Source organism: Etheostoma spectabile, chromosome 1 (genome assembly GCF_008692095.1).
Source record: "Etheostoma spectabile isolate EspeVRDwgs_2016 chromosome 1, UIUC_Espe_1.0, whole genome shotgun sequence".
NCBI classification, from domain to species: domain Eukaryota; kingdom Metazoa; phylum Chordata; class Actinopteri; order Perciformes; family Percidae; genus Etheostoma; species Etheostoma spectabile.
The window spans coordinates 18,686,277-18,705,786 of record NC_045733.1 but is presented as its reverse complement, the minus strand read 5'-3'; the positions used below and the strand labels follow the sequence as shown (position 1 = coordinate 18,705,786).

General features: G+C 40.9%; 1 protein-coding gene across 4 annotated transcripts in view; it reads right to left on the bottom strand.

Moving 5' to 3' along the window:
- The window catches only part of znf609b (zinc finger protein 609b), an 81,897-nt gene that overhangs the window by 45,227 nt on the left and 17,160 nt on the right, over nt 1–19,510 (bottom strand). For all 4 annotated transcript variants that reach the window (XM_032515160.1, XM_032515150.1, XM_032515140.1 and 1 more), the window contains exon 2: nt 6,990–7,876. In XM_032515160.1, the coding sequence (XP_032371051.1) occupies nt 6,990–7,748 (759 nt within the window). In that variant the 5' untranslated portion in view covers nt 7,749–7,876. The remainder of the gene's footprint in view (nt 1–6,989; nt 7,877–19,510) is intronic.

Below are 19,510 nucleotides of genomic sequence, written 5' to 3'. Positions count from 1 at the left end.
GGGGGGGGGGGGGGGAGGCACGTCTGCTCCTCCCCACTGTGTGGGTTTTGTTCTGCTAATCAGACCACATGCCTCAAGGATTCAGGAATCCAAGAGCTCTCAGCCAGCTCCTCTCATTCCACATACAGCCGCAGCAGCCTGTGACAAACTATTCAGTGTGTTGGGGGGTTAAAGACTCTATCCATTCATAACACTGTTCAACCCTCCCTCCCTCCACTGCTAATCCCGGGCAGTTCTTTACCCTCACCACCTCCTCCTCTTACCCCTTATATGCCATCTCTCTCCCTTCTCAGCAGAGCCCTTTTTTTAATCTATCTGCATACTGCACACTGGGTCTGAATAGGCTCATGGTTTATTATTAGACCATGGTGCAACCACACACCCACTATGTGTTTAAACAGAAAATAAACATAAGGCCTATCCTACATTGAAAGTCTTGATATTTGGCTCTCGCTTGTTTTCCCCTTCTTATTCTGGTTTGTTTCCTCCATGGCTCTATTGCTACTCACGCATTGAGAGGCGAAATGAGGCACACTGGAAATTTGCTGCCTGACAATGGAAGACAGCTGCTCTTGCTGCATAAGTCTTTCATGAGCTGAATTAGTGGTACAAGCCTTAGCTCTCCCTTCCCCCCACACATGCCTGCCCTCATAGCAAGCTGATCCAGACACAGCAACACACCTCGTGGAAAGCTTAGGAGAGAGAAAGACGGGGAGGGAAAGACAAAGCATGACAGGGGCTTTGTTTGACAGACCTGTGATTGCTTTTTGCAAAAGTAGACCAACATCGTTTTGTGTCCCTGTAGAAAACTCATCACATCAATTCGTAATGAAGTTCTGCAATAGATTACCTTTTTTTTTTAATGAAAAAGGTGAAATTAAGTTTCTAAAATTATACCAATAAACTATTACCAAGTTTCAAGGGGCTGAATGCCAGACGCTTCTACAGACTGCAGACATGATTCTCCTCCAGCCCATATTCTGAAGATCACATATTTACATATTTTTGATTAATTGGATAGAAATGCATTCACAAAAATGTAATCTAGGTCTTTTTGTGTTACAGTATGTTTCAAGACAAAAGCTTCTGATCTCTGATACACTTCACAAACTAGATGTTCAAAACTGATAAAACAGAGCCATTAAAAAATTACTTCTCAGAGATCAAAATCTATAAAAACACAAAACACACTAACAAAATTATAGTGATGAAAGAAATCTAAAAAGAGCTAGTTTTCAGATTATGAGTATAAGAACCAAATTAAAGCAAAATACTTGAAAGTGGGAGTCGCAGAGTGCCATTACTCATTGAATAATCAAGCTATCATAACAAAAAGGAGCAATAATATGACATTCACACTCCCAGCAATGAGTCTGACGGCGTCTTTCCTCGATTCGCCTCTATTCGCCTTTTTGGGTTTTCCAATATGATAAAAAGTCCCTGGTACCTGCCAACAGGTACTTTTATTAGTATTACCTCCGTTGAGGTTCCAAGCGAGCTGGGGCGATACGGTATGGTCACGGCAGAATTTCTGGACTAGCCACGCTCGCCTCACGCCTGAGGCGGTACTAATCTGCAATGGAAAGAGGAGGACGGGGCACCGCGGCCGAGTCGATTCGAGTCGAGCAGGTACCATGTAATGGAAAAACGCTGTTAGGGTTTACAGTATATGCACCTTGATTAGCTTTGGGGAAAGTTGTCATGCACGATATAAAAACAGTATTCCTTTAAGATTGTCTGTCTTTGCAGAGTCCGATCCTTCCGCTACTATAGCCTTCTCATTCCAACCACAACTTTTTTGTCAAAGTTTTTTATAATTCCAGATTGCACTTGTGGTAAAAGTAAGATTACTTTACACTCAAAATGAAAAGTGACAACTAATCCCAAAAGCCTTCAGGAAGCGGTGAGATGGGAAAAAAATCCAGCTAAACATCCACTGAGGTCAAGGTGACTACAGGCAGCAGTGTTTATGACTGGAAAGACCTGGTTCCAGTATGAAATATCGCCAAACAAAAAGCATTTGGTTCCTCTCGAGCAAGGATTTCCTGAGCAACACATCTATAAACGTATTGGGCATTCCTCTTCTATAGGCTAATTCCATACCTGTATCGGTCGGTTGCTGTGAGGGGCTGTGGGGAATCTGGTTTAGCCTAAAATGATTTTCTGATATGGATTTCTAGGGTTTCATAATTTATGAAAAGTTTGAAGGTTCAAATATCGAATGCTCAATGAAACTGACACACCATCATGTGAACACACAAGCCGTTTTGTTTTAATACTAATTCTACTGGCTGTTTGGATTTGCAATGGCATGTCAGTAAGGGATAAGACACTGCAAACCGCAAAAATGTGGTATGCACGGTATGCGTCTTAAGGCCCCGACACACCAGCCAGATGGCAAAGAACTAGTGGTGACAAAGGACGACTGTGGCATTACATTACGTGTCCTCATGTTTGCCAAAAAGTTGAACTTAAACACACTGCAAAGACTACAGCCTAAGGCCAACTAGCATGTACGTTCTGTGCCTGTGTGAAAAGAAATAACTCTCCATGCCAGCAGGCGGCAAAAATCTATTAGTTTTCAAAAAAGGGAATCCGGATATACTGTACAAACCGCTGCTATGATACGTACAACTAAAAAGCATTTGTGCGAATCGGCCAGCAGCAGCACAGAGCCTGCGGTCGCTCTGTTGCACTCCATCTCTCGGGGTGTCATTCGTTCTCTGTGCAACAAAAAGTCTCCTTGCTTCGGAGGGGCGGAGGTGGAGGGGCAGAGGTGGAGGGGCAGAGATGGAGGGGCAGAGATGGAGGGGCAGAGATGCCGAGCACCCCAGCGGCTGAAGCGGGCTGATCAGCCTCAGCCCTATCCTGTATTGGATTGATCAGATGATATATAGTAATATATCCTGTATTGGATTGATCAGATGATATTTACTAACATATCCTGTATTGGATTGATCAGATGATATATAGTAATATATCCTGTATTGGATTGATCAGATGAAATAAGATGCAAAGAACAAGTGTGCCCACCCGGCAGTCGTTTGCTTGATTACCTCCCTTTTTCTTTTCCTTCTTATTCACTAATTTGCTTAAGCTGAATAACCAATCACAGTATTCCTCTCACAGATCCCAATTCAATATTTGGAATTGTCTAAAAAGTAGCAATGGTGCGAGACACACAAACGCTCAATGTTTTTTTAATATCCCTTCTAGCAGCTGTTCAGTACTTTAAAAGAACTAAATGGTCAATGTCTTTTATTAATGTCCTTGATTTCATTTTATCTTCCTACATTATGTACAGTAGTCTAGTGTTTTGTTTTGCCTACAAGCTCAAACCAATTCACATTATTGTGAAGGCAGTAGTCAATGGCAGAGGTGGAAAACAATTAATGTCAAATGTTTTCTTCCTGTAGTAGTACTCCCTGAGGGAGAATGCTTCAAACAGGAAGAGGCAACAACACTGAAGTCACACCAGAAATGAAGCTGCTGGCAGATAATTCAGTCCCATCATTGATCAACACTGTATGGAATTGAACAGTGATCAGATGAATACGTTTTGTTATTTGTCCAAAACTTTGTTGTGCAAATGTAGGATTTGAAGAAGGCTGTGATGAAAAACTAACAAATTAAGTAATTCGTAGAGACAGAGACTTGAAATGATTGGACAAAGCCACTCCTAATCTGACGTTGGAAAGGTGTAGGAAGATTTCCTTATCTATTTGACGTCTGTCAGTTCTGACAGCTTAATACATCACTAAAGTATGTAAATATTGTACATCTAAAGGCTCATGATACATGTTTGTGCAGGGTGTAAAGGAGATCTACCATATTTGATCAAGTACTTCAGTTAATAAAGCAACAACTCTACTTGTCTGCTTTACTAGAACACTAACAGGTAAGCTAACAGCCTCATTCTGCAGTGAGCTTCTTGATGTAATTTACTCCCCTTCTTGAAATAAGTCAGTCTCTCTTCTCTTCCAGAGCCTTTAAAAGCACTGGCTGGCACTACTTAAAAGGAATGAGCTGTAACACAATAGCAACAGTCAGCCAGGCACAGAGAAGCAAAGAGAGAAAAAAAACTCAAGCTAGCACTCATGAGATCCCTCCACTACCCGAGCTGGACGTCAGCAGCAATGCAGAGCGGTGGCTGTGTTCTTTTATTCAAGTGCTGCCTTTCCTTTCTCTCTCTCTCTCTCCCCCTACTTTTCAAAGTAACACTACCAATGTAATTTTCCATGAGAGCTGCTCCATTTATCAAGGCCAATGGCACATCGAGGCAGCTAACGAATGCCTTACTCCTCTAGATTTGTATAATGAGAGGTGGGAGAGTGGGACACACTCAGAGGTGGTTAGCACTTGTACGAAGGAAGTAAAGATGATTTATTCAGCAACTGAGAGCCAATGCTTTGGGGAGCTTTAACTTAGGACACAGACAATGTAGCTTTGCTATTAAACCTCTACCATGGAGAACAAGACTGCTAGTGAGACACATACTTAAACACATATTGGTGCTTTGATTACACTGGGTGTGGGACAGCTAGTTCTTTTAAATAAACAGTCAAGTTGTAAAGGGTCTGACAAATTTCCTAATCTACTTCCTTAATCTACTTCCTAACAATTATTGTTTTCTTAAATAATGTGTTTTATTACTTAATTTAATTACTCACATATACAGCAATCCAACATTTAGAACAGGTAAGGAATAGATAAAAGGTTTATATTCCTGGATGTAAGGCTGTCAAATCATCATGCATGACAAATTCTTTTCAAGAGTCCCATTTTACAAACCACAAGGACTACATATGTAGCAAAGTTGTTAGTCGGGTCGGTAGTCATTTTCAAACAGTCCTTTTTCATCAGATTTACAGTTTGTGCAGGCTGCCAAAAAAACTAAAAGTCCTGCCTGAGGACACTTAACACTAGCTGCTGTGGCTGGTGTGCGATGGAGAAATAGGATTCTGCTGCAACATCTGGGCCAAAACACAGTCATGTGAAATGCTCATTTTAGGCATGGAGATTATGTTTCTGGCTGGATGTTATGGTGGAGTTCAGAACGGGGATTGGTGCTGTTCTGTCAGTCCGCATGGCTGCGAAGCTTAGTTCTGTCATTTGCAGTTGCTTTTGCTTTAGCTGTTGCCAGAGAGAATATCTATTACAGAGCCAGCGCGGTATTAGTCTGAAGGACATGTGATATACATTATGTATGCTAGTTAATTGTAATGTAAATGTTAACCAACACTTGTCACTCAGCCCAAGCCTCCTGTCAAATGGGGTTTCCCAAGCCCCCAGTCTAGCAGTATTAGCCTTTGTTGGGATATGCACCGTGAGAACTCTTCAATAGAATGAACGGGCATCTAGTTAAAACATGGTATCCAGTTCTTTTACTACTAGCTCTATATTTATCAAAACTCATTAACTCAAATTGATGTGTCCGGAAACATAATAACATTCTTTTTCTCCCATCACATTTTTAAGGATGCCTTTAACTAGCTAGATATTTGAAAGCGGTTGTGACCTCTCTCCTTTATTCAGTGTTGAAACCCAATTCATGTGGCTCTCCCTCTGAAGACTTTATATTCTAAATACATTACGATAAAAAAGACTTTCCAGAAATTTCCTTTCATAGCAGTCAGCCCAAGGAGACTGCTACAGCTTGTGGCCGTGACTGGGTGTCCTGGATTTTAAGAATCAAACTGGCTTCCTCGCAGCCCATCCCCCACGCCACTTTCAGAGCTGCAGGAAAAACGACGAAGGCGTGCTTTGCACCAGCTCCCTCCCCCACACAGTGCTCCACCAGGCATTGCTGGGGCTTGTGGGATTAAGAATGGAACACGATGACAGACAAAAACAGTCCTCAGCACCTCCCTGCTCTGCTGTCTTTTATACTGCCAGAGCATGAAAAGGCCACTGTGAGGCACACAATAGACACAGCGATAGATCCACTTTATGAGTGAACAAGATAAGTGGGGGTGAATAGCTACACAGATCTTATATTGTTCTTGTAAGATGATGTCAGTGTAGAAATTATGTGAAGAAAATAAAAGTGGAACACAATGAGACATTTGCTTCTCTTCACAGGCGTAATGTGAGGTATATGGCTGACAATGTCTATTTAAATCTTGTCTGACATTAGTACTCGGTTGTACTGGCCCGTGAGCACTACATAAGACTTTCATGGTTAATAGCAAATGAAGGTGGCTGGTGTTAGTTTTTAACATGGCACACAACATTTTTTTAAACATGAAGATACTTCCATACATAATGAATCAAGCCTCTGCTGTCAAGAAAGAAAAAAAAAAAAACATTTCCTGTAGCTGGTCTCAGCATCATATTTGTCAAGGGTGCCCTTATTCACCGTGTGGTGATAAAACAGAAAACAGCAGTAGGTCTTTTTGCATGCATCACATGTCAGGCAGATTCAGGGAATGGAGTGCATCTCCAAGACTGCTGTAAAAGGCAGGCTATCACAAAGCCTACAGTGCTTGGTCCTAACATATTAATTCATACCCCAATAATAAAACAAATGACAGCCCGTATTGTGTAATGTTTACCACAATTTTAAAAACTGCAACTCCACAGTTGTATAACTGTTGATTCTGAAAAATAAAAGATAACTGAGTTGTTGCCAACACATTTCAACAACTGTGCTTGGGGCACGAGATCCCTTTTGCAGCTACCTCCAAAAGATGCAAGCAAGCTAGCTAGCATATTTTTTGTTTATTTAGAGTTCAAGTTCCACAAATATTAGTATAGAATGTCCGTAAACAGTTTATATCTGGGTATATTTGTAATAAAAAACTAGTTACCTAAATAACTACACCGTATTTCAAGACGCATATTGCTTTCATCAACTTTATGTAAGCTATGTCAACAGTTGCTTTACAACTGTCCCTATAAAACCTGGATTTAATAACTGCCGTTGACAAAGACAATTATATTGCAGCACCAAACAAATCTATGCAGCATCAAAAGAAATAAAAACTTACCTTTTCATTTTTCACCTTCTTTAACGTCTTGCATTCAGTACTACCATTTTCCACCTCCTCTGGTTCAGTTTTTGCGGTCAACGTTGGTACTATCCCGACAGGTTCAAGTGCAATATTCCCCATTTGATTGGCTTCTGCCAAGTCTGTTGATTGTGTGTTCTCAAAGGACGCATTACGACTATTCCCCAAGACAACCTGGGCTTGAGACACAACATCCTTCTCCGCAGCGGCAATTGCCACGACTGGGGCTCCGTCTGTTTTGTCCTTCTTACCTTTCCCACTAGCCCCTTCTTTCTCTTTTTTACCACTCAGAACACCTCTGGAGCCTTTGCCCCCTTTTTCAATGTTCTTCCCAGAGGTGGAATTGTTGCCAGCAGCTCCTACACTCGCTGCTGTGCCTGTTGGCTCCGCTTGAATCCGTCCTGTAGTTTCTTTCTTGCCCCCATCTCCAGCTGAAGCTTTGCTACTATTGTCTTTAGAGTTCTTGCTGCGCTTGTATTTGGATTTGCTTTCCTTGCCTTGAGAGCCAGACACTGGACTAACAAACCTGATGTTGTCAGGCAACGCTGCCACTGCACTGGGTGGTGCCGCCATGCCGTCCTTGGTGCCAGACATCTCAAGTTTGTCCTTCTCTAAGTCCGCGTCTAGGTCAATAATCAGATTTCCAACACCGATATCCCACTCATCCCCGCTATCGTAAGTGTCCACCGCATTAGAGTCCACACCTTTCCCGCCTGCAGTGCCACCACTTAGGGACATTTTAGAGCCAACGGCCCAGGATTGCCTCAGTGAGGTCCGACACCCTCTCAGACGGTTGGGACTCAGGGGCAAGGGTTAGAGAATCCTCACGGTCTACTCGTTCCTGTTCCATTTAACCACATTTTGCCCTAGAAAGAAAAGAAAAAGAGAGATGTATTAATTTAATAATTGTGACATAAAAATAACAACTCTGCCATCACAGATAGGGCCATTTCATTGGGTACAAAAAATAGTTTGATCACGAGCCAGTAATTCTCTGATGATCACTGCGCCAACCACTATGGCAATACCCACTGGTGTGACAGCACTGCTCCGAAACCCTCTCCTTAATTCACTTCCTACAGTCGTCATGGCAACCATGGGAAATGTAGCTTAAATCCTGCTTTGACAGCCAAGGTGGCCCCACTGTTCTGAATGACTGGCTCTCTTTTCACAAGGCACTGCTGATAGTGTCACTGCTGATAAATAAGGAGTAGCTGGCCTCACACACCCCCACATGGTTTATGGAGCCGTGCCTTTTCAACTAAAGCACACAATGGTAATCTTGCATTAGCAGAGGAGCTTAAAAACCTGAATGAACCAGTGTATGGCTCGGGAGAACATCGGTTTGTTGTATTTGCTTACACAACATAGCCAAAAGGTCACCATGTCTCATATCTTACAGCAAATTAATTCCAGGACCATACTTAGACAAATTGCAGATCAACAAGGATATTAATATATTGTCTTCAAAAGGGAAATTTAAGTTACTTGCTCAATTTTCACAATTCAGATAAAATATGTTCTCAGATTAGGGTTTAAAAGACTGAAGGTCCCTTTTTGTTTTATCCTTGTATTTAAAAATCCTTGTATTTTAAAAAAAAGATGTGAACATCAACTTTGTTGTTTGTGTGTCCGTCGTGAGTAAGTGGCTGAGAAAAGAAAGCTCTTCAACACCTCTTATATGAGATTTAGCTATACACTACACTGAAATTATGCAGAGGAATTATAATGTTGATCACACTGAGTTTCTTGTAAATAACACATATTATATAAATACCATTGGCCTTAGCAGGAACATCAGAAACATTACTGCTCTTTAGTAGCACCAGCCAATTAGTTTGTCCATTAAATACAACAAACAATGCTATTTAAAAAAATAGTAAAAGTATTCTGTGAGGATTTTTTTTTATTTTCAAGCCATAAGTGATACAATCATCCTTCTTATAGAAATAAACATTAAAAAGGTGCAGTATGAGTTCCTGCATGACGTGACTTCTGTTGACGTTCCAAGTAAAAACCAAACAAAGTAGAGCAAGCTCGCCCCTCCCCCCATGTTTCTGTAACTGTCGTGCCTAACTGACTAACTGTCACTAACCCCCACCCTCTACCCCAACCATCTCGTCGGTGATAGGCTGGAACGTGGTTTGTTGTATTTTGGTGCACAGCCTGTGCCTCTAGTGTTTGTTTGACGTTTTCGGCCCCTGTGTTGTCTCCCGAGACCGGTGTTTTTCCACAGTATTAAACAGGAGTATTAATTAATGAATTACTTAATACTCCTATCTGTTCTAGAGAAGAAACTGTTGAACTGGTACCAGAAAGAGTCAATTTTCTAAAAAATCTTGAGCACACTGTACGTTGGTAAATAATTAACACTCACATCTGCAGTTCTCATCTCTTTCCCCCGCGCAATAAAGAACATGAAGGATTTGAGGAAGCCTTAGCACAAAAGAGTCTGGAGTGGTGCTAAGGGTGATAAAATCAATAACGCCTCAAGCAGGCATGGATACCGATTATTCTCTTTGTGCTTTCTACAAGATACAGCCAAACTGTCCATAGTGGAGACCTGCAAAGATCCCAACAAAATTATGTACATAGGTTCTTATTTCAGATTAGGGATGTTAATGATTACCGTTTAACCATTAACAGACACCTACCTAGAGCCCGACAGATAAAGGATTTTTAAGGCTGAAATATTTGGAAATATTTAAAAATCTGATATATTTGCAGTTATATATTTAAAAAAATAATAATCAAGAAACCCATAACAAAAAACATGAACAGATTGCCCTAACATTTGTTATTTTTGAAAAAATATGAAAAAAACAATGATTTGTTTTATTGTCACAACAGAACATAGGAACATCAAAATATACAAAGTGTTTCTGATATTAAAGTTCAAACTTAAGACATGAAACTTCAAGTCAAAACAAAAACACAATTTCAAAAAATAAACAATCAGTGTTGCCAACAGGGACATGTTTTATTTATTTATTTATTTTAAATTGGACATTATAAATGCCGATATAAAGAGTTTGGGAAATGCCTAATATCGGCCGATATATCGTCCGGGCTCCAATACTATCTGTTAAAAACAATGCTATTTAAACAAAAATAAAGTCATTTCAAAAAGGTTTTTTCATTGTAAAAGAAATATAGGCTATGCAATCTATTTATGTATAACTTCTACTTTACTCCACTAGCAAGTTGTATTTTAAGCTCTTTTTTCTGCTAACTTCGTGACTCTGCTGGACGGTGCTCATAGCGGAGAGTTACGTGACACATGCCACCATATCGATGAGGACTGTAAGGTTAAATCGTCCTGCACTGAGAATGCCAGGCATACACACAGCTGACAACCTTGTAGGAGGATGCGGTGGAGACAGGCTCAAACATGCGCTCCTTGGACAGCTGCGGACCTGTGTCAGTCACACGGACATGCAAGCAGTTTCAGGAAAGTGACTGCATGTGTCCACGACAAAGCACAAAACATCACAAATCGCACAAAGTACAGCATGTCTGAGCGCCTTGAACATGTGAACTGGGACTCCGTTTGGCTGCATGTCGGTTAATGGTTCATAATCAGTTACGAGGGGCCGGCTATCTGCCAGAAAAAAACCTCGAAATAAGCATCCTTATTTCTGATTAGTAGCCATGGTGTCTTTGCTTTGTGTTTTGCAACTTAAGTAACGAATCCTAAATTTCCGAGTGGGTATTTGAAATATTTTCTTCCTAGGCTTGCAATGCATTACCTTTGAGATCTCTAGTAAAAATGGTTTAGTATAAAATGCATCACAAGCTAATTAACACATTGTTTCAGCAAAGAAAACTCTCATGTCCCACATAATGACTACTAATTAGTTTTAAAATACCCCTACTGTACAGACAAATAAGTGAACTGAAGAATTGATAAAACTACTAGAAACAACTTCCTAGTTTTTTGAGATATCAAGCTGTTTGCTTAAAATGTCTAAGTTCTGCTTTATTTATTACACTTGAACATTTACAGGCTGAAATTATTATAAATTCACTCTACATCTCCAGACTATTAGCCCTTGTGTAAATACGACTCATCCTAATGGGCTTATCAAATCAAATCCTGAAGCTTCTCCGATATGAAAGCAACCAAAGACATGGTATTGGGATATCAGCACATTTTCTGCTTCATTACTGTTGGGACAACAATTAAATTAATCTCTCTATAATGGAAAAGCTCAAGGAAATATTCTATAGGCCTATACCCATTTGTCCAGTTATGACGCCACACACCAGACCAGCACAGTTTTATCTTCCTCCGGAAAAAGAGATGTAAAATACAACAAACTGCATCAAACCATTACAATTCAGACACTGCTGCTCTAGTCTTTAAAGCTGGGTTGTTCCCAGCAAAGCAGTCATTTTGCACCATTAGTCAGCTCTCATTAGAACAGTCCAAAATGGCAGCTGGATCACATAATGCACATGGCTCATGTTGATTCAGTTCAGGGGCCATTCATAACCCCCTCAGCAGTGACAGAGGCAAAACTGTTGAACAATCTTTTGATCACTGCGACTACTTGTTCCTCACAGATGGCTCCCCAAAGGAACAACAGTCGGTGGCAGGTTTTGAAAGGTGGAGAGATGCAGCTGTCCGTGTTTGCCTGGGTAAACAGTTGTGAGGTCTAATTTGTCCAACACCTCCACAACAGAGAGGTTGTAACTCTATCGGCAGTTGACCTACTGTACTGCCCTTAGCTGGAACTGCAGTGCAAGCCCTTTTGAAAAAGCCCCACTGAGGAAATGTCCCAGTGAGTGCCCTGTTGAGCGAAAGGCATGCAGCCTGTGCAACTCCCAGAGTGCTTGTCCTTTTTTTTCACATATCCAGTTTCATTCAGCAATCTATCACAGAGGCCACATAAGCTGCAATGAAAGTGTAGAAAAAGACACGCGATTTCTGGTCGACTTGCTGTGGAACACAACTGACCCAACCATCAGACCTGGTGTAATGTAGTTTTCTCCATGTGACTGTTAGGAACACTATCTGTGCATAAAACAGAAACTTGAGGTTTTTCTATACTTTTGGGCACTGCTTCTGTTCAAGCACAGAGCACAACACAGCACTCACCTAGCCATTTTGCTGACTGTTTGCAAGTGACAGAGGGGAAAGGTAAAAACATTAACAGGCGCAAGGGGAACTGTTACAAAATGACTCCTACTGTGTCACAAATGCCGCCAATTCTAAAAGCAAAAAAACATGGAATTCACTAAATTTACACACTGAATGTTTTCTACACCAAAAATAACAGCATGGGATGGATAACACATGTTTCAAGACCCATATGTTAGAACAGGTAATTATACTTGCAGAGAATATAAAAAAGAAAAACAGCTTCTCAGTTCAGGCATAAATGAGATATGCTCTCAAATTAGGGATGTGTCGACATGAAAATTTCACAGTGTGATTGTCTAAGCCAAAACAGTCTCAATACAGGATATTATCACAATAATTACTGAGGATGAAAATCAGCATTAAAACAGAGCTATGTTTTAATGCTGATTTTACTTTAATGACAGAAACCACTGTTTTGGTTTTAAAACATTCTTTAAGCCGGCAATACCGATATGAGCAATGCTTTTGTACAATAAATGTGTACTGACATGCCATTGGGGCCAGGTCACTGTTCGTTGTGGTTCCTGGTATAATTACAATCATAATGCACTACGCTCTGATGTTTTCAGTCTTTATTGGAGGTACGTATGCGGTCATGATGGTAATTGTCTCAACTCTGCTCTCAATACTCAAAATTGTTATTAAGGGCTCACAGATGCTTCTCCAAAGTCTTGTAGAGAAGTAGGGGAAAAGACGGGAGATTTTAACAACTCCAAAACTACATGCCCTGCATAGCTGTGGCTCTGTGTGTTCAACATGTGCTGACTGGTTGAACGGTGAGGGCCACGCAGGAGCATCAGGGCTGGGCCAACACCCCATGCATTACTTAAACAATAAACCAAATGATAAAGGCAAAAAGATGCTGGGTTTTTGTTGTTGTTTCATATCCTTTTAAAATCTAGAATGTTTGGGTTTGTTGACTCTGTAACTTGTTTGAAATCATTTTTTTCTATAGAGTAAACAATTGATTACTAAAAGAAAACCAATATATTGTTATTTAATTAAAAATGGATCCTACCCAGACCCAAAGAACTTAGAACTCCGTCAACTTTCTGATAATGTACCAGTCAAGATGGACCTTTTGAATATGATAGGATCTTCTTGTTTTTCTTGGCTGTACAAAGTCTTCCACAGGATTCAACCATCACTTTAAAGTTATCCCTGGTAGTAAAAAACAAAAATATACTTTAAATCCCCCCATTTAGTGCCACATAACTGCCCATTATCAGTTGGATGCCAACAATGTGTACCATTACTAGATCTATACTCGTCAACATGAAAAAACACAGTATCAAGTGCTTCTGATATGCCTTCTGTTTACAAGTCACTTGGACAGAACGCAAAGAGTGTCAGTTGCAGATAAAAAAGCAACTGCTGCACTAAAGTTTGCAGCAAAAAAAAAAAAAAAAGAAAAAAAAAAGAAAAGAAAAATTGTACAGTCTGGCAATGTGCATCCTTCTCTCTGCAGACCATTTACAGACATGTCCCCGTCCAGAGAGCCCCACGGTAACCTCCATGTAATTGGATTGTGTGCTTTAGCTGATTACAAAAACAGAAATGTACCATGTCGACTCGACTCAACTCGGCCAATCCAGGTGATAGAAATCAGGAGTCTGTGGGTCAGCTGGTAGCCAAAGAGTTTGGTTTTCTTTATTCCTGACTGCAGCAGCTTTAAGCATCTCTTGGCTGGCAACTGCATGGCTCAAATCGACAGCAACCAAAGAAGTGTGAAGTATGCAGATTGCTCTCTGGCTGATTAGGCTTCAATGTCCAGGCTCTTGTGTGATGCAGCAAAAAACAAAACTCCCACCGCACTGCCTCAGACTGCATCATTCACCACGGTAGATTTCCAGTAAAGAGGGTTAAGCGGAACAGAAATACAGTGATCTGTCTCTTTGTCTTTTGATACAGAAAAGGTGACTTATCCCCAGTTACCAGTTCTCGGTATGCTGCATGCTTTGTTCACTCTTACACCAAGACTACATCCGCACTAACAGGAGCCCCTTTCATACAGAATGTTCTAGACGGGACCAATGTGCCTTTAGGCCGCCCCGCCGTCTGTGTTAAAGTTACAAAGACGGAATGGGGGGGGGGGGGGGGGGGGGGGGGGGGGGGCGCAGAGTTTTTGCGCCTTTAAGCCGGCAGCGGAGGTAGTTCCATATCCCTAACTAGAGACAAACCATTTTCTGTGCGAAAGGGACAGCCGACATGGCGGGACAACATACAGTATGGACAAGCCGACCCACAGGGAGGTCAAAAGAGACAAAGCAGCGCCCCAAGTACAGCCAAAATTATTAATAACTTACAAAAACATTGCTTGTAAAATACAACCTCCTCTTTCACTTGCTCTGATCCCCACTGTAACACATGAACACACATATGGGCGCTGCAGCCGTCTTTGTCTGCCTCTCTATTGATAATTGTGGTCCAATACTGGAAACATTTGGTTGTCGTGGGTCAGGTTTGTGCGGTTGATTAACAATGCTGACCGGCTCATCCAATCTAGACGCCGACACTGTTGTGTCACACGACAGGCTTCTTTTATTTTGCCAGCATGCTATGCCGCTTCTGCTTGGTTCTTCTGAGTGAATAAACAAAGCCGCCATAACAACGGACCTTCATTGCCGCACTATTGTGGAATTTCTGTGTGAAAAGGAGAGTTTACATGTTGAAACAACTTGTGTTTTAGGACATTTGTTTTGGTCGCAGATCATACACTACCGTTCAAAAGTTTGGGGTCACCCAAACAATTTTGTGTTTCCCTGAAAAGTCACACTTATTCACCACCATACGTTGTGAAATGAATAGAAAATAGAGTCAAGACATTGAGAAGGTTAGAAATAATGATTTGTATTTTAAATAAGATTTTTTTAACATAAAACTTTGCTTTCGTCAAAGAATCCTCCATTTGCAGCAATTACAGCATTGCGGACCTTTGGTATTCTAGATGTTAATTTGTTGAGGTAATCTGGAGAAATTGCACCCCCGCTTCAGAACACTCCCACAAGTTGGATTGGTTGGATGGCACTTCTTGCGTACCATACGGTCAAGCTGCTCCCACAACAGCTCAATGGGGTTCAGATCTGGTGACTGCGTGGCCACTCCATTACCGTAGAATACCAGCTGCCGGCTTCTGCTCTAAATAGTTCTTGCACAATTTGGAGGGGTGTTTAGGGTCATTGTCCTTTTGTAGTATGAACTCTCCAATCAAGCGCTGTATACTGGGTATGGCATGGCGTTGCAAAATGGAGTGATAGCCTTCCTTATTCAGAATCCCTTTTCCCTGTACAAATCTCCCACCTTACCACACCAAAGCAACCCCAGACCATCATTTACCTCCACCAGCTTAACAGATGGCGTCAGCATTCCTAGCATCTTTTCATTTGTTCTGCGTCTCACAAACGTTCTTCTTTGTGATCCAAACACCTCAAACTTGGATTCATCCGTCCACAACACTTTTTTCCAGCTTCCTCTGCCAATGTCTGTGTTCTTTTGCCCATCTTAATCTTTTCTTTATTGCCAGTCTCAGATATGTTTTTTTTCTTGCCACTCTGCCATGAAGCCCAGAATCCCGCCCGCCTCTTCACTGTAGATGTTGACACTGGTGTTTGCGGGTACTATTTAATGAAGATGCCAGTTGGGGCCTGTGGGCGTCTGTTTCTCAAACTAGAGACTCTAATGTACTTATCTTCTTGCTCAGTGTGCAACGCGGCCTCCCACTTCTTTTTTCTACTCTGTAGAGCCTGTTTGTGCTGTCCTCTGAAGGAGTATACACACCGTTGTAGGAAATCTTCAATTCTTAGCAATGTCTCGCTGGATAAGCGCCTTCATTTCTAAGGACAAGAAGGACTGTCGAGTTTCAGATGAAGTTCTCTTTTTCTGGCCATTTTGGCGTTTAATTGACCCACAAATGTGATGCTCCAGAACTCAATCGCTCAAAGGAAGGTCAGTTTTGTAGCTTCTGTAACGACCTAAACTGTTTTCAGATGTGTGAAATGATTGCACAAGGGTTTTCTAATCATCAATAGCCTTCTAGCCAATGAGCAAACACATTTACCCTTAGAACACTGGAGTGATAGTTGCTGGAAATGGGCCTCTATACACCTGTGGAGATATTCACCAAAAACCAGACATTTGCAGCTAGAATAGTCATTTACCACATTAGCAATGTATAGAGTGTATTTCTTCAAAGTTAAGACTAGTTTAAAGTTATCTTCATTGAAAAGTACAGAGCTTTTCCTTCAAAAATAAGGACATTTCAATGTGACCCCAAACTTTTGAACGGCAGTGTACATTCTACATGTTAACCAGGTAAAAATTATTTCCTGTGCTGCTTTGCAAACTGTTGAATGAATTTGCAGTGTCATCGGACATTAAATGCACGCTATGAGCGAAAATTGGTTTCTTGACTTCTTGACATGACTGCCACGCAGCTTCTCATCAGGTATGGGCAGGCATATTACATTATTTACAAAATCCAACACCAGCATTTTTATACGTAAACTATAGAGTTCTGTTTTTGGTGTGTAAACCATGGCTAACTGAGGACTAGAGGGCAAAACACAGATGGAAAAAAAGATATGCTTAAAATCCCTGCCGACTATCAATGTATCCTGTATGTCAAGAATTTGTTTTTTTTACAAAAGTAAAAGAATGTTTTTCGAGGGGTGTAATGCTGCACAAACTCGGTTTTATTTATTTAATTCAAACAGACATTGCAAGTGTCAAAGACAAAATCCTCTTACTAGGGACTGAGGCATCATTGAGTCAACCAAAATCAAAACGTTTTTGCATTATAAAAATAAGGAACATTTTAAATACTTCGGTTAACACTGTACAAAGTGTACACTGTACTTTCCCAAAAAGCAACATCTCACAATAGGCTATAAAAGGTTAGGGTTTTATAGAATGGAAACTAAAACTTGTGTATTAGTATCAATGTTTAGTAGTGTAGTTCTACCTTGGCTATATTATTAACAAATGTAAACATTCAAAGCGCCCAAACATTTAATAATTCTGGTGATCAGCACATCTGGGTGATGTCAACAAAAGGGCTTGTTGGGTGTGTGTCCATTCACAGACCAACGCTTATACACTGCCCTCATCGTGTACACAACTCTCTCTAGGTTGCTGTTGTAGCCGACCGGGAACCAAAACGCTTGTTAACTCCGGTTCCACAGTGGGTGCATCTACATATTTCCACGGCATCAGTGCCTCAATCAACAGTGCAAACCTTTTAGAACTTGCATTATTTATGTTACATATTACTTGTGCGAACAGCCAGAAGGATCAAATGTCAGGTGCAGATGAAGTGGAAAGCACTGGGAAATTACCATTACAAAGAGTCTCATCTCGACCTGAGTAGAGTGCAGATTTGAGCCAAATAAATCTAAATGACTCGCTGTCTGATCATTATGAAAACCTAACGACAGAGCTGTGCCAAAACCAAAGCTAGCCAAAACACCCGTTTGCTAGGGCCAAATGTAAATAAACCAGTTACACATCCCAACCCTAAAACATTACAGACGGTTACAGACTATTTATGGTTATGTCCTTTGGCTCAATCCTCAACTATCCATTCCGATTAAATGCACGTCAAATAATTCACCTCCTCATAAACAACAGATTAGAGCAAAGAAACACCATATTTGTTTCAGTATAGACACTGTCACTGTGATCAATGTGTCAGTTCTAAAGAGAAACATTAAAATTTCAAATCAAGTAAGTAACTCAAGTAAGTGAGCAGCAAAAAACCATTATCCAGAGCGGGCCTAAAGCACTGGAGGCATTTAATCAGGCGCAGAGTTTGACGAGACACATTAAAAACAAATTTTACTATGACAACTTTTTTTTTGTTGAAATGCAGACAGATAAGTCCATTAATTAGCTAAATGTGTGTGCTGGCACCAGCTGACATCTTGACGTGAAATTTCCAATAGTGGGGAAATGGAGATAAATGGAGGACTGCAATAAATTCAACTGAAGGCTATACACATAAATGAAGAGCTATATGCACTGTAAGAAGGTTGTAAACCTAATCAAATATGTTGTTCAGATCATCACTCAGCACTGGAAAAGCAACCAGAATAAAATATGAGAATGTTATGGGACACTGATCTTGAATCTCTAGCTAGACAGCTTACACTCCCTTTGATTGTGATATCCATAGATTAAATGACAGAACAAAGACTTGCTTTTAAGGTTTTACCAGCTGACAGATAGGGTGGGAAATTCACTTTTTCTGCCCACCAGCCACAGTGGCTGGTAGATGCCCAATTTTACCAGCCAGTTATATTTTTTACAAGCCATTTTTTTTTAAATTCAAATTTATAAAAAGCGCACTAGCATGTATTGAATTGCTTCAATACATTATTTTGTATTATTAATACATTGTGATGCCACGCCCCCTCCCCCACACACCCTGTCAGACACACGCTAATCCTAGTGGACGGGAAACTGACAACGGCGTTGCTCTTAAATTAGCAAAGACAGTTTGCGCTGTGCTGCCCCTTAAGTGGAAGCTACTTCCTCCCCCTTATGTGCAACCTATTAGTTGTAATAGTCTCTCTCTCTCTCTCTCTCTCAGTACAGTAGCTCGCTCTACCTGGCCTAGTAACGTATCAGCATGCGGTAAGGTCATGCTCGTGCCTCTGCTTGGACACGGGAGAGAAAAGGCGTTACCGTGGAATGCTATCACACTTTCCTTTATCCCCTCATTGGACTAACTTTGTGGATACTACTGTGTGCGTGCATCAATAAGTAAATCTGATGACAATGTTATGTAGGATTCATGAACGTACGTTAGCAACAGCAAGCAAATTCACGAGGGTGCCATTTTATGTGCAAGATAATATTGCGCATCTGTTCATGTGCGCTGCAAGAGTTATGTTTCTGTTTAGGGAATGCGTTATTCAGTGCAAATATACCCCAGAAAGTAGTTTAATCTCAGTAATGATGGTGTATTAGGTTATTACTGTTGCTCTGTTGAAGGCAAACGTTCCTCTGTACTATCGTTATGCAGATCACGAAGATCTGATTGAGTCTAGACTTTACGGCACCGTAGTTAGGTGAAAGTAGGTCAAGTTGTAATGTGCTGTCCCTGCCAGCGGCCGCATGTATTACTTTCTATTTACAGAAGACATTTCAATGTATGTCTGATCAACTGCCAATTTAGGGGACATCTCCCAACCCTAGTGGGCTAACCATTTCCTCGTTTTCCCTTTCTCACTTATTTGAAAAAGTACCTTCTCTTTTTTTTTTTACTTCGTCTTCAACAGTTGCTACTGCTGACACATTTTTTTAAACCGATGTCACAGACTAGCGCTGAAAAACCACTCCACCTGCCACTGTAGCT